At 40.6% G+C, this 20,027-nt stretch overlaps 3 protein-coding genes and 2 long non-coding RNA genes across 5 annotated transcripts; 2 read left to right on the top strand and 3 right to left on the bottom strand.

Moving 5' to 3' along the window:
* Positions 1–12: 12 nt before the first annotated feature.
* On the bottom strand, positions 13–486 carry LOC148725788 (uncharacterized). Its single transcript, XR_015990820.1, has 2 exons — positions 301–486; positions 13–163 (listed from the first exon to the last, which is right to left on the bottom strand). It is a non-coding gene; the product is annotated as an uncharacterized LOC148725788 (long non-coding RNA).
* Positions 487–491: 5 nt separating this feature from the next.
* LOC148725787 (uncharacterized) lies at positions 492–8,327 on the top strand. Its single transcript, XR_015990818.1, has 4 exons — positions 492–636; positions 2,661–2,727; positions 3,619–3,756; positions 7,486–8,327. It is a non-coding gene; the product is annotated as an uncharacterized LOC148725787 (long non-coding RNA).
* Positions 3,053–8,465, bottom strand: LOC148725786 (monocarboxylate transporter 4-like). The gene is made up of 3 exons (XM_088730779.1): positions 8,321–8,465; positions 7,257–7,545; positions 3,053–5,067 (listed from the first exon to the last, which is right to left on the bottom strand). Exons 2-3 carry the CDS (start codon positions 7,438–7,440, stop codon positions 4,442–4,444), a joined length of 810 nt encoding a protein of 269 aa, XP_088586905.1. The 5' UTR covers positions 7,441–7,545; positions 8,321–8,465; the 3' UTR covers positions 3,053–4,441.
* A 556-nt stretch (positions 8,466–9,021) lies between these two features.
* Positions 9,022–10,987, bottom strand: LOC148725785 (melatonin-related receptor-like). Its single transcript, XM_088730778.1, has 2 exons — positions 10,908–10,987; positions 9,022–10,726 (listed from the first exon to the last, which is right to left on the bottom strand). The coding sequence occupies exon 2, from the start codon at positions 10,609–10,611 to the stop codon at positions 9,658–9,660; it is 954 nt and encodes a 317-aa protein (XP_088586904.1). The 5' UTR covers positions 10,612–10,726; positions 10,908–10,987; the 3' UTR covers positions 9,022–9,657.
* Positions 10,988–11,420: 433 nt separating this feature from the next.
* Positions 11,421–19,926, top strand: LOC148725784 (serum paraoxonase/arylesterase 1-like). Its single transcript, XM_088730776.1, has 7 exons — positions 11,421–11,563; positions 11,671–11,735; positions 15,807–15,862; positions 16,406–16,730; positions 17,685–17,868; positions 18,545–18,626; positions 18,903–19,926. Exons 1-7 carry the CDS (start codon positions 11,436–11,438, stop codon positions 19,224–19,226), a joined length of 1,164 nt encoding a protein of 387 aa, XP_088586902.1. The 5' UTR covers positions 11,421–11,435; the 3' UTR covers positions 19,227–19,926.
* The last annotated feature ends 101 nt before the right edge of the window (positions 19,927–20,027 follow it).

The following is a 20,027-nucleotide window of genomic DNA, read 5'->3' as shown; positions in this document are numbered from 1 at the left end:
GGGACTCCAGAGTTTTGAAATCGAAAGTTTTATTTAAAAAATTTAAAAGCTTAGCTGAATGAAGAATAAACGAATAACTACTATCTTCTTTCGTTCCTCTCGTGCCAGGGCCGGGTTAACTGAATCAAAGCTGGTAAGCCTAGTGTGAAATCCGATGTCAGGTCTGAAATATTTAAAAGAAAATTAAGTTTAATTCCTTTTGTCTAGAATATAGTTATTGGGTACAAAAAAAGAAAAGAGAAAATAATCTTAAAAAGGCTTTTGAACAAAGGAATAAAGAAACGCAGATTAAAATTTCACCTTTGGTAAGCGCTTTAAATATCGATCTTCGAATAACTGGGCTAAGACCGTTTGCAGATCTCTTGCATTCTCTCTTCACCCGCTTGCTCCGTTGCGTGTGTCTCAGATCAGCAACATTCTTAAACGACTGCGCTTGTGCAAACTTTGAAACGACATTCGAGACGACATTCCCGTTCCCCGAGTCCTTGACTGAGTCCTTGACTGAGCTCTTATGTTCGTGTCGTTACTCGTGTGGCTCTGGGGACGAGAATAAGAGCTAGCCCAAATGGCGGCGCGATGGTTAAAGAAACTAAGTTGTCTCATAAGGCATTAAAAGCAAATCCATCGCACCCGCTGGTAAGTTTGGACAGCATTATTTTAGATACAGTAGCTATATCCCAAGGTGATTTCAAACAGTATCACTTTCCCAACAAAGGCAATTTTTTTTACAAAGAAAAAAAAAAACAGCTGGTCGCACGATTCATTCGAAGAAACGAAGCATCGGTCCTAGGTCGGAAGTGATCTATTATTTTTGTCATTGTTTTCTTTTATGAAACAACTGCATGCATGCATACATACATACATACATACAGACAGACAGACAGACAGACAGACAGACATACATACAGACAGACAGACAGACATACATACATACATACAGACAGACAGACAGACAGACATACATACATACATACATACGTACGTACATACATACATATACTTTATTTCAACTCGAATTTTCAGAGTAGCTCTGTTGAGCTAATATTTTCGAGAAAGAAAAATACACAAGTCTGTCAAATTATAAGTAGAACTATTACTAATACAATAATAAAAAATACTACTAAAATTTCATTTTCCTTACGGCTATCTTAAAATCTTTAAATGATGTAATTGTTCTCATGCTGTCTGGGGACAAATTCCAAGTTTTTGCTGCTTGATATCGGATGCACTCAAGACCATATTTTGTTGTTTTTGGTATAGGTAGAGTCAAAATATTCTTTCCTCTCAGTGAATAACTGGAATTACGAAGAACAAAAAGTTCTTTTAGATATCCAGGATACATAGAAACAAATAAGCTCTTGAAAACTACCGTTAGAGTTTTGATAAGTCTTCCAGTATATAAGGATGCTATCTTTGCTTTCTTTAACAGATCATTATAACTAGACAGTGGATCATTAAGAATAAATCGTAAAATACGTTTGTTCAAAGACTCTGTTATCACAATTTCTAGTACCAGAAAAATGCCAAATAAGAGAGCAATATTGAAAGTGTGGTAGAAAAAAAGCTTTATATAAATGCAGCATTACATTACTGGTAATAATGTTTTTATATCTCTAAGAACACCAAATCATTTATTAACCTTTTCACATATCTGTGAGAAGTGACAATTAAAACTCAAATCCTTGTCGATAGTTACACCCAATAATTCGATTGAATTCTTAACTGGGAAAGAAAATTCATATTCACTATTTGCACCAATCATCATTGCCTGATGCTTGTCTGGATTTACAATCATGCCATTTCGCTCATACCAACTGTTAGCAATTCCAAGTTCATATTCCAGCCGTCTGTTAAGCATTAATTTCGAGTCCTTGTCAGACAAGTACAACTGTTGATCATCGGCATAGGCATTCAAGTTTGCCTGCTTAATGTGATAGAATAAATCATTGATGTGAATGTTGAAAAATATGGGGCCATTAGGACACTTCCCTGGGGGACTCCTCTTCTCACTAACTCCCATTCAGAAAATGTGTCTTCAATACTCACACACTGTGTTCTTGCAAAAAGGTAGCTCCTCAAGAGTCCAATGCTCATTCTCGCCAAGACCATAAGCCTTAAGTTTGGCAAGCAAGAGAGGACGAGGGAAACTGTCAAAGGCCTTTGATAAGTCCCTAGAAACAGTTGCCACAGTTTATTTACTATCAGGACTTTTCCTCCAGTCTTCTATCTGCAGTCTTAATAAAGAGGTTTCACAGCTATAATTTGGGCTATATGCAGAGATGAGATCTGATAGTATATCTTGATAAAAAGGCCCAAGTTGTTTTGCTAGGATTCATTCAAAAATGTTATTGAGGGCCAGAAGAACAGATTGTAGTTCTTTTTACAAAATTAGTATATGAAGTATATTTATAGTATGGAGTTATGTGGACATCTTGTTATTTATCGCACAGGAAGTACCTTGAACGTTATCTTAGATTTTATACTTAACTGAACAAACTATCACGTTGAACCAACTACATACAAATGAATCGGCTATAGAGCTGATCAGAGTTTGGAATCAAACAAATCATACAGAGATCGTGGCTCTGTCGTCGATCACCTTGTTAATTCTGAATCGTTATCAGCAAAACATGATTATTTTTAATATTTTGTTTGTGTAGATGGATTTTCAAGCAGAGCCTCGCCAAGTCAGCTTCCTCAGTGATCATAACTACTGGATTTCGTGTGGTAGGTACAGCTTTTAATATCAGCCAGTTCCTATTTATGGCTGAAGTTACCGGGCCCATAGAGTAAGACAGAGCTTAAATAGATCTTGCTTAATCCCAGAGCAATTCTGAGCCGTGTTCCCAATGTGTTGCACAAACGGCAGTCTGGATCTAGATCTTTTGTGTGCATGCATGCTTACTAGAATGCCACCTTTTGCACTGACTCTGGCAGTTGCAATGAAAAAACAAAAAACAAGTGTGCACCTGTCATACTCTACAGACTATAACAGTTACTATACCTGTGAGAGTGGAGGACAGAACTGAATGCAGAAAATACACTATTCAGAGCTAGTAATGAAGTTTATTATAATTAAGGAACCAAAAAGAAAAGAATGATAACAATAGCTACAAAATTAATTAATTGGCATAAAAACTAAAGAACATAAACCAAACATGATTGAAACCCCCAAAAACAAAACAAATGAAAGAACAAAGAGAACCAAAGAAATCAAAGAAAAATAAAACAAGTGAATACAGGTGGCAGCAATGGGAGGGGACCCCTTACATGACCTCTTGATCCCTGCATCCCAGGTTTGATCCTTACAGGGTATTAACCTTTACACCCTAACATAAGAATGCATATTCTTCACATGCTACTCTATACATTTCCTAAGATGCTGACAAAGAGCTTCTTTAATTGGAGATCATTTCCTTATTCCTCTAACCTTAGTGTGTGATTTAGGGTGACATTGTAAGGAGAAATTACATGCTGGTCACTCTTAGGGATTGAAAGGGATAAAAAGGAGTTGCAATACACCAGGTAGCCACTCATTGCCACTGAAAGCAGGATACGGCACCCTGGAATGACAAATCACTGGGCTTCCTGTTCAGTCTTTGACTTTTGATTTCTTAGAATCCCCAAGAGCCAATGGACTGATATCAGAGCAAATACAACCATTTGATGAAGTTATCCTGGACTTCATGAAAGAACAAGATATTCCAGGGGCTAGTGTTGCCATAAGTAGAGGAGGAGCAGTGAGATATTGTCAAGGTAAATACAAAATATATATTTATTTGAAAATAAAATCAGCTTGCCCTTTTGAATTGGAAAGAAAATTATGGCTTGTCCTTAGCTCTTATCTGAAGTAAAATGAACAGTAAAGGTTTACAAAATGTAGAATTTTACATTCCTTACTCAACTGAACAAGGCTATCAAAGTAAGGTGATGAAACCTTTGAAACATACAATTGTTTCAAATTTGCTGAAGATATCCATGCTGCCTATCCCAACAAGGGCTTATATTAAATATAAGAAGAGGCCAGGCAACCTCGTTCCTGGGGCCTTTTCCCTTAGTTGGGGTAAAAGGCCCTGGGAATAAGGTTGGAGGCCAGAGTGTATCCACAAAATGAACAAACAACCCATGACCCTTGAGCGTGCAGTATATGGAGTAATTTGGAGTCAGAATTCGAAACACCGGCGATAAATCAACTCAATGAAGGTAAAATTGTAATTTATTAAAACCATACGCCTTCGCGTGAGCTTTAAAGCCAAATGTTGAAAACATAAAATAGGCAGCTATAGTGCTACTGGTAATTATGTGTTTGCCGTTCTACGTTCGCCCTCTCGTTTTTGTGATTTCTTTGCCTTCACTCGTGCGACGTCCAAAAACTCGCCAGTTACTCAGCTTACTGGCCGCGGAGCTGGGGAGGGGCGGCGTGGGGGGGGGATGGGTCACGCTACATGTCTTGACATAAAAAGGGTGAGGTAATTTTATGCTTTAAGCTCACCATATGAACTTGTGGAATGTGAAGTCGAAGATACAAAATAACAGTTGATACTGTGTAAACTACAAACGGCGGATGTCTCCAGATGGTAAATGTATGTGAAGAACTCTCATCTTGATGTTCTATGGACCCTCTTCGATACCCAGGCTCTTTCTTCAAGTTTTTATGGAAAAAGAAGCCGAATACACAAATGGGTGAAGTCAAACCGGCCCATATAAGAAATGAAGTCCGCCAACCAAAACTATCAAGTAAAACCTGTAAAACAGGAGACACGATCATGATGCCTGCAGCGTGACCCGCTACTAGTGTCCCTGTGGCTAAAGATCGTCCCTTATCAAAAGACGCAGACACCACTAAAAACAAAGCTGTGTGAACACAGCTCGCGCCAAATCCATACATACAGCTAAAGGTGAAATATAACATCCACATGTAGGGCACTTGGGAGCTGGTCAAAAGGCTCACGATGCATATCAACGCGCCGCTTATGCTGACGGCCCGGCAGCCAAGTCGATCACACAATTTTGCCGCCAAAGGTCCAAAGAACGACGCACATGCCATGCACAGGGATCCCACCCATGCTGCGAAAAAAAAAAAAAAAAAATCAAAGATGCTACAAATAATAGTAACCATGAAGAATTTATAGACCAGAGATCTATTCTTAACCTTTTTGGAACGAAAATCGAGCTGAAAATCCCGAATAACCATTTCAGCAGGGAATAAGGTTGCATTTCTCGATGACCTCGATGTCTGTAAACAAGTTGAGAATCCGAATGCGATGGCCTCTTAAGTTTAGCCTACCCATATGGTGAATCTGAATACCATTGAAATAAAAATTAGTCAAACATTTATAAATTAAGAAATATTTCCCCTTGGGAAAACCTAATCTCGGTGTCTAGCGAGTCTAGAATTAACCATGGAGTAAATTACGTCATGTCACCCGTTCTACCTGAATCTGTTTTCGAAATGGCATGCAAATTCGTGCATTTGGCACGCCCAGGTAAAGATCTGTTAAAACTTTATAGGAGGGTCCGACGTTGTAATCGCCAGAAGCAGCAGATTTGCACAAAGTTCTCTTTTTTGGGACATTGCTAAAAAATGTTACCAGATGGACTGGTAGCGATATAAGGTTGTATTTGTTATCTAATAACACCTAGGCCAAACGTCGAACTTCATAAGATACGAACTGACCATGAACTGCAAATTAGGTTCAACCAAACGGGTAAAGAGCGATTGTCGGGCCAAGCGTCGAAGCGAGGCTTCAAATAAGGCAAAATTTCGACTGCTTGAGCCGTATTAGCAACATGTATTCGGACCACATTTGGTATTGTTAGGTCAAGGAGTCCTTTCGAAATTCAAAATTCAAATTATGATCGCTTTTTTATTAACCGCAGTCGGTTCCGAAAACTCCAAAACAGTAAAGAAAAAGTGAGCTTCATTCATGGGGCACCATAGACAATTCTAGTCATGATAAGCACCACAACTTGATCACAACAATCCCAAAAAAACGTCCAAAATCAGACAAGCATCGGAAAATATACTGTAATACCTCGTAAGTGCTAGACTTTTCGCTTCATTACCATGACTCTTTCAATAATCGCTGTGGTTAAATGACTGGCTGCCGGCCAAGGTTCTCAAAACACGAAATGACCGGCAGTCGTTACTGATTTTGGGTAAATTTGACGAATCGAGAAAACTTAGCTGATCAAAAATATCATAGGCTGGGGCGGATCCAGGATTTAGTCTAGTAAGGTTCGGAGAATTGTCCGAGGGCATGCTCCCCCAGGATATTTTGAAAATTAGGTCTTCGGAAACATGATTTCCAGTATTTTGAGGGAAAATTTAGGGGGTTCGGCCCAACCACCCGAACCACCACTGGATCCGCCTCAGTCATAGGTAGTTTTTATAGAATTCAAGGCGATCCTCTTGACCTATGAAACTTTGGATTGGCGGGTTGCTCAAGATCTGTCAAATTTAACAAAAGCGTCAATCAATCAATCAATCAATCATATCCTTTATTTAAACACGATGAGGTTTAAAGCTGGGGGCTTGTGGGGTCGTGTGAATACTAGCGTCGACCTGCTAGTTTTGAAAACCTTGACTGGTCGCTGGTAATTTCGCCGTAGCCATTAGAATTTGCTTTGCTGCTTGTCTCAAACTCTGCTTTACGGCAAGCTACACAATACCCTACGCTCCTTCCCGTAACTGGGCCACCCTTCGTCATCTTCAAAAACAGTGCAGTCGTTACAGGCAGTAAATTTGCATATCAGACCCATGCATTTTCAAGTAGAAAAAAAGCCTTGTGTGTGTTTTCGTCGTCAATCGAGTCCGAATTCGCTCTACAGCAGGGTCAGCAATGTTTAGATTTTTCCAATGTAAAAAATTGGGTTTGCGGTCAAGCTCAAGTACAAATGCTTCGATACCGAAGCTGAAATTAACAATATCATACGAAAATTTTTAATTTATTCTCTATGTTCGATTCAGGAAAAGATCGTGATGTATCTGAGAGTCGATCTTCGCACACTCTGTCTGTCTACCCGCAGACGGATAGCTAGCACCTACTTAGCGATCGAAATTCACTTGGACGAACTCATGCGCTTGACTCAAACGTCGAACTTATGATCCAGGGGTTTCACTGAAGGCCGGTTAACGACGGTCTGTTTAGCCTGCAGGCAGGCTTTTGTTTTTGAGTCCCGTTTCAAGTTACTTTGTTCATCTCATGTGCAAAGTTTGACCTTCGGTCAAGGCCGAAAAACTCGTAACGGCTTACCTGTGCGAGCTTTCCCTTGTCGAAAGTCCTCTAACAAGACAGGATTTAATACCCCAAAACTAAAAAGGAATCCAAGAATCAAAATACTTGATATCAAACCAAGACCGCACACAAACCAACTCCACACACTATCTTCCTGTTGACGCTTAGAGCTGATGCATTTTCCTCCATCTTCGGCGTCCATGATGAAAGATGATGTCTCCTCGTTTTTTATGTTTTATCCGTTCAGGCTGGGCTTGATGCTTAGAGAGCCATCGTAAGCTTAACAGACACTTAAGAACGGCTGCAGCTGTCCAACAAAGGAAAGAAGAACTGTCTTACCGGGTGGCGAGTTTTGAGATTCGAGTCAAAATATAATCTTCTCGTCATCGCGTGCTCTGAGTCAATTTACATGATTTATTCTGGAACAAACCAGTTTAGAATCCTTGAGGAACGAAGGCCCGGCGGGGGACCCACAAGCATATGAAAATCAATAAATGTGTACTGCGGTTTCATGAATGTAAGAAAGCGATTCTCGCGGTAATGAACCCTTCTTATGTAGCCAACTGGGAGCTGGTCATTATGTGTTGGTTCGTATTAAACCCGTCGACGGGCTGGCGTGTTAGCTCAGTTGGTAGAACACTGCACCAGTATCGCAAAGGTAAATACTGGCAAAAATAAATAGCTACCGGCGTCACGTAATAATTGCAGAACCTCACGTAAAAACGCGAAAATGATTGAAGAGAAAGAGAACATCACATTAAAAGTACAGCAGAAGGAAAAATTGCAACAAATATTTTACAGCTGCTTAAAAAGAAATAGAGATGCAAAATCTAGTTGGTAGGGTATTCGAATGGTCGAGTGCTCGCAAAATTTGGCTTTGTTCTAATTGCTCACAAAAATTATATGGGTGCTCGCTCGCTCGTGCTCGCAAAATTTTTGCAACTGCTTGCATGCTCGCATTCTCGATAACATGTGCTCGATTACTCGAAATTTTGCTAATCCTGCTTTGCAGTTATTTTTTAAATATGTATAAACGTTAGATCAGTATGATGTAGTTGACAAAAATGTTGAAACATTCTTACCTCTGGCTTGAGTCTTTCTTCAACAGTTCAGTCTGTAACTGTTTTGGAGGCGCTGTATGTATTATCGGAAAAACTCGGCACGAAGCTCCATGACAAGCACTTCGTTCTTCGGTTTATTCGTTATCGACCATCTAGTACATCTCCTTGAGTGCTACCCCGACTAACTCACGTGACTACATGACGTAATTTGGCATCAAGCAGGGTTGTATGGTGCTGGGACTGGTTGAACTGCCCAGTCAGATCATTAACTATTACTTGGCGCAAAACAACGTATCCTATCGATAGGAGAGAGACTCCGACTAGCGGAAAATTTACGAAGTACTCGAAGTCCTCGCGGCTCGCCATCTGTATTTTTCTCTAAAGTGCTCGTTGCTCGCCATCTGTATTTTCTAAAGTGCTCGCTGCTCGCAAGAAAAATTTGACAACTGCTCGTGCTCGCAAAAATAGACACGCTGCTCGCAAAGACCATTCGAAACCCCTTATTATTCCCGTGCAGGCAATTTAGGGGAGGGTCCATATCCCGACACTAGCAGATTTGGACCGGGGGTTCCAAATTTAGGGGGGGTCCAAATCCGCTGGCAAAAGTCTGGAAGCAATAGCTGCGAGCTCGTGAAGCCCTGATAATAACCTCTTTATGTTATAAAAAAGCTGGGAATGAAATATGTGTAAGACGATCCGAATAACATTGGATCAGCTTGAAATAATGATTCTCTCCTAAAACAGGAAAACACTTGTATTTTTGTAACCACAGTCTAGACATTTGACAACTTCCTGTCGATCAAACGATCTCAATCGTGTTAATATCCAAGTTCTACCTTTTTTTTTTTTTTTTTTTTTTTTTGTAACATAAAATTAAGCATATATCAATTAAGTCTGGTAACACTACAGAGGGAAGAAATGATTATTGGTATTCTGGCTTCCCATCAAGTTTATTAACAAGCCCCCCCCCCCTTCCTCTCAAGTTTATTAACAAGCTCCCCTCCTTCCCCTCCCCCCCCCGGCCTCCTCTCTTGGAACCCTCCCCCCACCACTTCCCCGATCGAAAGCCCTGAAAATTATGAACCCGGCTGGGAAGGCCTCACTTTTATGGCATTTTAGTAACCCTTTCATTTCCTAGATTTCAATATCATTCTCTTTTATCAGTGTCTGTTATTCTTTTGTTATAATATCAGGTTGGAGAGTGTAAAGTTGATAATTATGTTGTTTTTTTTTTCTGTCATCTGTCCACTTGAAAACTGTATTGGTTTGTATACAGGAGTTTCTTTTTGGCCAATTATGGAAGTGAAATGTCATTAGACTCTTGTCTATTCTGGAGGGGGTGGATGCCCTTACTGATTTTATGCTCTACAAGTCAATATATCTTTGTATGCCTTTCTGAGCTCCCGTCGCATAAGTCCATAAATGACTGGATTAACAGCACTGTTGCTCACTAGCAGCACCAGTTGCCAAAAGTACAATTGTCGTGGAAGCGAATACTGGCCCCACAGTGCTTCATAAACATCCGTGCACACAGCTGGTGTCCAACAAACAAGGAACGCAATAAGGGTAACGAACAACATCCGAGTAATCCTCGCCTCGTCGGCAAAAGATCCCGAAGCATCTCGAGCAAGTCTCGAGTTCAAAATCTCGGCAAAATGTGCCCGAACCCTCCAGTAAGCTTTGAAGTAGCAGAATAGCATCGACGGAAATATTACAACGCAAACCACACCATAAGCCCCGAGTGTGTACAGAGGGATGCCCTTGTGGTGGCTCATGTCTAGAAAGCAGAGATTCTTTCCAGTATGAAAGCGAAACGGTTGAGTTCCAAATGAAAACACGGCCGTCGCCAAAGCAATTGCGAAAATCCAAGCCACAAGAATTGAGAGCAAAATGTTCCTCTTGCTATAAATTCTCCGATAAATGGCTACAGACTTTGTTATCTTGAAAAACCGGTTGATGGCGATGAGAGCCATTGTGAATAGAGAAACGAGAGCGCAGATATATATAAGACTGCCTTGAGCTTGGCATAAGGCATCACTGAAAATCCACCGGCCTTTTATAAGTGATCCAAGGGATAACGTCATACACAAAACGGCGAAGAGCAAGTCTGTGGCGGCGAGGCACGCTATGTAATAGTTTTGAGGTGCGCGGAATCCTCTGGTCTTGTACAAAGACAAAAAAACCAAGGTGTTTCCCAAAGCCGTAGATCCAACGAGAAATACCCAGAGTATGGATTCAAAGACTTGAAGGCCAGTATGTGTGCCCTCCAAAGATATTGCGAGCTCGTTTTCTCTCTGTGATGTTTCTTCCATGGTTGAATTACGCCTGAGCGAACGTTTTTTCGAGCAGTCAGATCTGGAAAGGTTAGCCACTGATGCAGAAATTTGCCAGACTGAAGCACTAAAAGGTCATCCCCCGAATCCACTTCTATAGAAAAAGAAAGGAAATTAGATACAGACTTCCAGATTTATCCTTATAGACTGAAAGGATTGCCTAACATGCAAAGATTAAAGTCGTTTTTCCATGGTGACTAACTTCCTTGATTACAAGATACCACTGCACTATGAAAACGAGCAGTATTTAGGACGAGGCCTCTTTTTGACATTACTTGCGATTTGCGTTTCTCATCTAAAAAAGTATCGGGACAAGTTTACATCAGTTGATGCTCTGCATCTTTACAGCGATCTCCTCAAATTTCATTACGTTACAAGGGTAAAATTCAGTTTCGTTAAGCGAACAAGGTATTTGTCATCACTGCTAAAAGTAGAAGCATTATCTTTCGGGGAATTCTCATAAATGTGACGGGGATAATTGGTAATTTTATATGGAATTAAAACCGAATCGCAAAGCTCCCCCCCCCCCCCCCCATGGTCGCGTTCTTCCTTCAACTTAGGCTCAGAAGCGCTGATCCGTTTCAAGTAATCTCTTTGACCTCTGCTTTTCGGCCTGAATGAAAAGCTGAAAACTTTAAATATAGAAAAAAAATCAACGATATCAATAGACACATAAATCATTACGAATAAATTCTTGATAGCTTTAACCTGCTATCACATGATATTTTTACGAAAGGAGTTCTTGACCCCAGGTTCTAATAGCTATTGCCTTCGATTGCCCTGGGAGCTGGAAACGAGAAATTATGCAAATAAAGGTGTCACACAACATAAATTTGGGAGCGAAGAGCTGTATTCGGATCATGGGTCGACTTGGTGAATTTGCAGCGTTTTTCATCGTCACTCTATTTGTTTCTCATGTTGTCAAAACGCTGTGAGTTAAATGCTATTTTCCCTTGATTGAACCGTGAAATTATGCTTGTCGAGTTGCTGTTTAATCATACGACGGGTAAATATCACGTACTCCTTTCCGTTTTACAGAATATTCATGGGATATTTTGCTCATATTGTGAATCACTCTCCCGGACCTTGCAGAGTTATAGAAGGTAAGTTTAACGAGGCTGTATTTTTTGAGAAATAGCTCTGCAGCTGCATGGAATATTTGAATCGATTGCTAAAATTATATTGCATTAAGTAACCGTCTTTGGCCTCGAGGCTTCCGCGCACTTGGGCATGGATTTTGTCTGTGAAGAACGTTTTTTACTTGAACAGCCCGCGTTGATTAGTTTTACACTTTCATTTGAGTAATATTTTGATCTCTTGATGATTCAACTGTGCTAATTACAGGTCATCTCACTCCCATTTGTTCTGGTATTCAGGTCAGTTCCATGACAACTGTGTAATTTAGTCCATCAGCGCGAATGCTTCCCAGAATACAACAAAAGCACTCTTAGAAATTGTAATCGATCGATGCACTATGTATCTCGAATGAGAGAGGGTAGAATACATGGGGTCCTGGTCGCGTTTCACGCACAAATTTTGGGAAGGTTCGTGGGTCACGTGTTATTTAAACAACTGTCTTCATGTGTGTGAGGTCTCAGGGAAATCTCGAGGTTTTTGCGAAATGAAAGAAAAAATTCACAGTCAAGTATTTTTCATGATGCAAATCACGCCTCACACCATAGCTATCCCAAGCTCGCGTCTCGAGGAAAAGCGAAGGATTATATCGTCTGATATAACACAGAGAGCCCACACAAGCGGCGTGTCTGGTCGTTTGTTCGAAATATCAAAGAAATGTATGGGAGAATATTGAAGAGTCGTAATATCGTAAACTTATATCAAGGAATGTCTATGTTAAGGCTCAAAAGAAATGGAAACCTACCTCATTTGCTGTGTATTGTCGTTGCTGTGTATTGTCGTTTCTGTGGTTCTAAATGGCGAATTTGAGCGATTTGGTAGATTTTGCGTTGACTGTTACTTTACTGTATAAGAAGGAGACAGTAAAGTAACAGTGAACAGTCACAATTCGGAATATTCTGTTTTGGGCTTGCTTTGCTATCACTGTTTTTCCTCGAGACGTGAGCTTGGGACACCTGTGGTAAGCGCGAAGGTTTTAGACGGTACGAGCGAGGAGGAATAAACTCATAAAAGAAAAAACCTTTAACAAGTGGAGAATTTTCGTTTGTAAGTAGCGCCAACGCGACGGAGGCCTTTGGGTGGGAGATATTGGAGAACTCTACGCTACACCGTAGATAAACGATTTCTATAAACGTCTCGTCACCGCGCGTTAGTGAATACGAAATGCGTTTTATACGCCAGCATGATTAACAAGCATGGCCGAACACATCATGAAACCATATTCCTACATTTATTATGGTTGAAGTCAATTTACTGCTAATCGTCTTGGTGTAATCGTATGATCGGTTTACAATTTTTTATGAGTTCGGGACCCCTTGTTCACACCCATTTTTGGCATATTATGGAATTTTTCTCGCCAGCACAAGCTAAATTAAGTTCTGACTAAATCGGCAAAGGTCAATGGTTATTGTACATTAGTATATACTGAAACAGTGGATAGCGTTGAAGGCGCGCTCTGATTGGGTACTCAAACTCCGAATATCCTTTGCTATTTACCTCCGAGCAACTCGGGAAAAAATGGCGTGCCGGTTTGCATCCGTGACAAGCGAAGAAATCACTCAAATAACGACGAAGCAGTTCCTGAAAACACAGAGAAAGCGACTAAATTTGGTTTGGCCGTATTTAAAGGTAATGGTAACCGGGAGTTTATCGATAAAAACCAATAAAAAAGGTTTTGTTTACAAATGCAGATTAATCTTGCGTAACCTTCACTTGAAAATCAAAGTTGAATGGTATCTTTTACAGAATGGTTTCAAATACAGAAAGAGTTTGCAACACCATTTAATTTGAAGAAATGTCGCCACCAGAGCTAAACAAACGTCTTCAGAAATTTTATCTGTCAGCGAAAAAGCAAGACGGCAGTTTTTGCAAAAAAAATTGCTTACCGCGATCCGAGCCGCGTTGGATCGTTACGCGCGGGAAAATGTTGGAATCGTTGCTGGAATGTATGAATTAAAATCAATTTTTAGTGGTGTATATTATCTCACTGTTTTAGTATATACTAAAACAACTATTCACCTCAGTGTCGGTGGTCAGCAGTGGATATTTACCTCGCCGCTTCGCGGCTCGGTAAATATCCACCACTAACCACCTCCACTTCGGTGAATAGTTGTTAAATGTTCCATTGAAATAGAAACTACAACCGCGCTATGATTTCGTTCATAGTGCACTTTAAAACCTAGACAACAAAAGTAAAGCACACTGATCGTTGCGTAGGCTGCGAACAGGCTCCCCGTTCAATCAGACGTGGGGACACAGGAAGGGGAGCCTGCACGCAAGTCTCAGAATATTGAATGTCTGCGTCCAAAATTTGGACGCAAAGCGCTGATTGGTTGATTTTAATTTTTCATGACGTAGTCTTCGTTTTCAGTTCCGGTAGAGACAAAAAATTAAAATGGCGGAAAGAAGGGATGTTGTTCTTCGCGAGGCTTGTGACCATTTATCAAATAATTTGAAGTTTACGCTGCAATTGAAGCCCGAACAGCGTAACGCTGTGGACTATTTACTTAAGAAAGATGATGTGCTCGCGGTTCTTGCGACAGGATACGGCAAAAGTCTTATATTCCAACTCTTTGCTGTTGCTGGCGTCGATTGAAGGGGAAGAGCGGCAAACTGTGTTGGTTATTTGTCTTTTGAAAAGCATGGAAGACCAAATTGCTGAGGCCGGAAGTATGGGTATCCCGGCGGCTTCCACAGAGGATATCTCGGAAGACGAGTTGCGTGCCGCAAAATTTCAGCTAATCTTCGGTTCGGCTGGGACAGCTATGGGGAAACGATTCCTCGACATTTTAAAAGATAACTGCTCTTTTCTTGACAGAAAATTGGCCGCAGTTGTGGTGGATGAATCCCATACTGTTGAGATGTGGACTGGAAAAAGATATTGTTTCTAACGAATCCTATTGGGTTTACTTCTAACTAAATTGTTACTCACTTGTTCAATGATTGTTCACAGGTCTGAGGCAAAACTCGGTGCAAATGTTGCTTTCCGTGAGGCGTTTGGGAAATTGTCGCAGATCAGATCCTTTTGTAAACAAGGAGAGTCAAGTTCTATAGTCATTCACCGATAAGCTTAAGTCTGTGTTGCCGTGCCTGTTTACTTATTTTTGGAGTCTTTCGATTCCATTACTTGATTTCCTGACCAAGACGCTGTAGTCATTCTTTACTTTGATTACGTTGAATTTATTCGTTTTATCTTTTTAAGGGACGCCAAAACTTGCAATCACGGGGACTGCAGATGAAAAAACTCAATGTCGTTATTAAACAGCTGCTGTTAAAAATGCCTCCGTGAGACATGGCGCTTACTCGCCGGGGGCCTGTTCGTTTGTTTGTTTACTGTTTTGGATTTTGACTTCCGGCGCGCGCTGATTGGTTGACATTTGACAGTTAACAAGATAAGTTCTCTGCGGGGTTCTTGTGGGAGGTAAACGCGATTTAGCAAGACGCGTACAGGCTCCCCTTCCCCAGCTTCGCGCCGTTGTGCTCCTCCAAGCCGGGAGCCTGTTCGCAGGCTAATCGTTGCGATGCAACACGGAAGGATTTTATTCGTAAAAAACGCATGCTACATCTCAATTACCGCACTTTCTATCGGTTTACCGGTAGAATAACTCACGGGGAATGTTGAGAGAACCCTCGAAAAGTTTATAAATCACGGGCCGGTGGCGAGTGATTTACAAACCCTTCGAGGATTCTCGCAAATACGTGGGTCATTACCACAGTAAACCGATAGACTGAGTGCGATCTGTTACTGTTTTTAAAATAAACTTCAATTCTGAAGGGGTTTACCAGTGTAAAAGAACAATAGGGTTTTGACCACAACCTCGCTCCTTAGTTAGGCGTGGGGCGGGCCCCACCCCCCCCCCCCCCAAGTAAGGGAAAAGGCCCTGGAAACGAGCTTGTGGTCACCAATCAGGGCCCTCATTTATTTTATAAATCCTTATGTCCCCCTCCTAAGAAACGTCAAATCAGGATATCGCCGCTAAGGCCCGACTTTATCCTGTCTACGTCCTCATGAGAGTATTTTCTCCTTTGGTGATTTTCAGGGAATGGCTCAGAGGACCTCGCTCTCCTTGACGATGGACTAGTGTTCGTGTCCTCTGTAAGTTTCTACTGTCGTAAATTTATACAATTCTTATTTAAGAGTTGGTCGTCCCTCCATCGAGCAGTCACAGCTTAATTTTCATTCCAGGTTATAGAGGTTCATTTGTATGAAAAATCCTCATTTTCCTATTTGAGGAACGTAAACAATATTTTTGTAAGAGAGATTTTTCATTACGATGAATTAATTTTTCATTCCACGGGAGGGTGAGAGAGGGGGTAAAATGCAGCCTAATACCCCCACGATACCAGGTTCGTCTTCTTGTCAGACTCACTCAAGCCTAGTCCAGGAGTACAGTTTTAAATTAAAACAGAGTGCGACCGTAAATGACACTGTAGCGGCGGCGGAGACGCGGCGGAACGAAAAAATGGAAAGAGGCCTGGGTCGAGTCAACCCAAAGTATCGCGCTTCGTTTAACTAACTGGACGCTTGAAAAGTGCTGGAGCTCATCTTGACACGCGGGCGAGAGTAAACATTTGACTTTTGATTTCTTAAGACATTTGACTTTAATTTGGTAAATTTTATTTCTTATTTATAAAACAGGGGCTTCGTTACAGACTTAGCATGTCGTACGACTCGGTGCTTGACACGCGCGAGGGCAAACTTTTGACGTTTGACTTCAACAAACCCAATCAAGATCCCGTGGAACTGACACTGAAGAATTTTAATCATTCGGGGTTTAACCCGCACGGGATCAGTGCGTATCAGGATTCATCTTCAGGTGCAGTTTCCCTCTTTGTTGTGAATCACCGACCAGACGCCCAAGCCATTGAAATCTTTGACTTCGAACTGGAAACTCACTCACTGATTCATCGGCGCTCTGTGGTGAATGAACTGATCTGGAGTCCAAATAACTTACATGCAGTAGGTATGTGAAATAACTAGCCTTCCGATCTTTCGGAGAGAAAAAATGTTGTACAAAGAGCTAATAATCACGCAAGTTAAAATCGAGCAAACTGACTTGAGTGCAAGGAAACGTAAATGAGCGATCAATTTTAGTCTTGCAGTTAATTGGTTTAGAGATGGGTGTGAGTTTTCTCGACAGATCACAAAGTGAAGTACAGCAAAACTATTGTAATCCGGATTATCAGGCTCAGCCTACGCAATGTGACTATGCATAAAAAAATTAATTGTTCCAAGATTGACAATCATGAAGAAATACTTGGGGTAATAACCAAGCTAGTAAACAAGCCTTCTTCATTCGAGCTTCAAAAAGCGTGTTTCTCCTCCAGCGGGGCGATTTGGGACGAGTTGGGGAAAGGTTTGCCAGGGGTCTGGTAGTAATAAGTCTGGCACTACTAGTACTGGCCCATGGCAGACCTCTAGATCTCGCCGGCTCGCGTTGCTTGAGGGTTCATACTTTCCCGCGGTTGTAGAAAAAATGCTTGAACCAAGGCGCTAATAATGAGGCTTGCTCGCAGGCTAGCGTTTTCCTTGCGTTCTTGATGAGCGCTTAACACGTGGGCTAAATTTAGCATCATCGTTTTACTCTTGAAAAGTACTTTACTAGATGAGTGTTTGTATGAGGTAGTGGAATCGATGGTAGTAGATCCCGGATCCAGAAACTGAATTTACCCATTCAAGACTCTACCCTACGTAAAATAGAGAGCAAGTTTTTTGTAGAAGCTAAATATGATGCATTAGAGGAATGTAAGAATTGTTTTGGGAATTGCATATCGAGCATGAATGGCTGTCCGCCGGTCCGTGCATTGCCTACACCAAACTGTACACCCCATCCTAAGTGGACCTCTCAACGTCTTTTAAGAAAATGTCATCTGATTTGTTGTTTCTTCGGATTTTTACTCTGTACATTTTTTTGCAGGTCCAGATTCCTTTTACGTGACAAACGACAATTTCTTTCAATATGGAACATTGCTGCACTTACTTTATCTGTTTATTTTAAACAACTTTTTGGCTTCAAATATTGTGTATTTCGACGGATTTAAAGCCATCGAAGCGATAGGCGGAGTCCATCCTAACGGTATAGCCTTGAGTACAGAGAAAAGGTAAGCAGTTGTCATTGTTAAGAATTGATCGCAATTAACACCGGCCTGTACCGTAATTCCCATGAGCGACCAAGACGGAATTTCTCCTCACAATATATATACGCAGAAAAAGTGATAAGAATAAAGAAAAATATCATTCAGGTAATTATTAGTTGATCCAATACCAAAGGGTCCAAACCAGCATCATACGAATTGAATGGCAGACATTTAAGAGAATTACTAATTATTGAGACCCTTGGAGCGAAAGGATCAAATGAAATAGATCACATTTTGACTTGCGGATGATATAATGGTAAAGAAAAGATCCGTGTAGGGTGTGGTCCAAAAATAAATCAATGATAGATGAACTGCCGAAAGGGGAGCCTTAAAAAAAATCCAGGCTTAGACAGGATTTGAATGCGTGCCTACAGATAGTAGTGAATGAATGTACAGATAAATACGTGAATAAATAAAGGAATCAGTGATTGAATAATTAATATTTAATAATAATTAATATTCCTAAAAGAATTTGGGAGGACTCACCGTAAAGCCTGTTTAAGTCCGTGCTAAGCCGAAGGGAACGGAATTGTATGTTCTACAGCTTCTTGTGTGCCTCTTTATTTTTTGTATGTTTCCCCTCTTTTGCAAAAGCTGCGTTTAATACTCTACTCAAACTAAAGTTGTTGAATCCTTTTAGTTTTGTTTTTGCGTCTGCAACTCGCGATAACGGTGTGGCAGTTTACAGACGTCGTCATGACAACACCTTAGAGGCTTCTCAGGTGGGTCACTTTAACGTTAAAAAATAATGAATATCCATTCTTTGAATGCCAGGGAATGAAACTCGTGAACGTACTGTTGGGAATCATTTCTGCTAGCATCATTAACGATGCGTATACGTACGGGACTTTCAGTGCAATGCTCAACGAGTTTGCATGATAATTCCGAAAGGTATCAAAAGAGTCTCCCTGCTGAGAAGAACTGCCGCACCATTCTAGCCGCGAACCATTTTTCACCGGTATCTTTGACAATTTTTATTGTATATTTTCTGTATGCAGATAATTAAAGTCGGAGCACTTGTTGATAACATCAATGTCGATCCTGTTACTGGGAATCTTTGGTTGGCAACGTTACCGAAAGTTATGGACATCGTTGAGCACTCAAAAAATATCAGCCACTTTACTGCTTCCCAGGTTCTCGAGGTACAGCTAGGCAAGCCATCTGCTTCTGGGGTCGCTTTTCCTGATCATAAGGTTCGTGGTGTGTACAGGAATGACGGAAAGGAATTGTCTGCTTCCACAACTGCACTTGTCTATAAAAGCCAACTTCTCGTTGGAACTTTACATACTAACATGCTTTATTGTGAGGTGAAATACTACTGATTCGCTCGAAAACTAACTTCCCAAAAAGGGTAAAGGGTGATGTGCTTGTTTCTTGTAGAGCATGCCGAGTTTCAAGCGCTTTCTCAGCTTCAACGGTAGATGACTTAGTGTCGTGATACGAACGTTACATATACAACCAAAATATAGAGTTGATATAAGTTAGTGTACTTTTTCTTTTACTATTCATATACAGCTCTGCCTGGGGTGTCCCAGAATCAGTGGACTTGAAAAATCACGTGAAATTGTTATGAATAAATTCATACGGTATACGTATCGAATTGCGTGTTGTTATCTAGATAGAGTCTCAGATCATAGTAAAGTCCCTGAGCCTATCAAAACACTTTAAAAAAATCAATTTAAAAGCGCAATAAAGGAAAAACTCTTTGAAATTCTGAAAAAAGAGGATGATTATATAAGAATTGCTGATATTAGAGTACAATTTTCAAAATTATAACTGTGTGTACTTTCAGTATATACTACAGTCTGCCCTCCTGTTTCACTCTGTCTATAAGCCGTACGGCAAACTAGATTGTTCGTCTATATATTATAATTATACATATAAATATTCATTTTCTATAGAATTCTTTTCTATTTTTTTTATTTTCCTCTCTTGTGCCCACCTCGAATAGCCCTAGCTACTTGCGGGCCCAAGCATTGTAATTTTCCGTATTAAGCTTAAATAAAATTTGTTGTTGTTGTTGTTGTTGCCTTTATTTTGCGTTTTTTACGGTCGATCGGGGGACTCCAGAGTTTTGAAATCGAAAGTTTTATTTAAAAAAGTTAAAAGCTTAGCTGAATGAA

The sequence above is a fragment of the Stylophora pistillata genome, chromosome 8, assembly GCF_964205215.1.
Source record: "Stylophora pistillata chromosome 8, jaStyPist1.2, whole genome shotgun sequence".
Classification (NCBI taxonomy): domain Eukaryota; kingdom Metazoa; phylum Cnidaria; class Anthozoa; order Scleractinia; family Pocilloporidae; genus Stylophora; species Stylophora pistillata.
This window is presented reverse-complemented; position numbering and strand designations above follow the sequence as displayed.

Coding starts and splice junctions, on each gene's coding strand:
- LOC148725786 (XM_088730779.1), bottom strand. CDS start 7,440: ATGGACGCCGAAGATGGAGGAAAATGCATCAGCTCTAAGCGTCAACAG. Junction 5,068..7,256: donor ACAAGGGAAAGCTCGCACAG/GTAAGCCGTTAC, acceptor TTTTTTTCGCAG/CATGGGTGGGATCCCTGTGC.
- LOC148725785 (XM_088730778.1), bottom strand. CDS start 10,611: ATGGAAGAAACATCACAGAGAGAAAACGAGCTCGCAATATCTTTGGAG.
- LOC148725784 (XM_088730776.1), top strand. CDS start 11,436: ATGCAAATAAAGGTGTCACACAACATAAATTTGGGAGCGAAGAGCTGT. Junction 15,863..16,405: donor GACTAGTGTTCGTGTCCTCT/GTAAGTTTCTAC, acceptor TTTATAAAACAG/GGGCTTCGTTACAGACTTAG. Junction 17,869..18,544: donor GCCTTGAGTACAGAGAAAAG/GTAAGCAGTTGT, acceptor GAATCCTTTTAG/TTTTGTTTTTGCGTCTGCAA.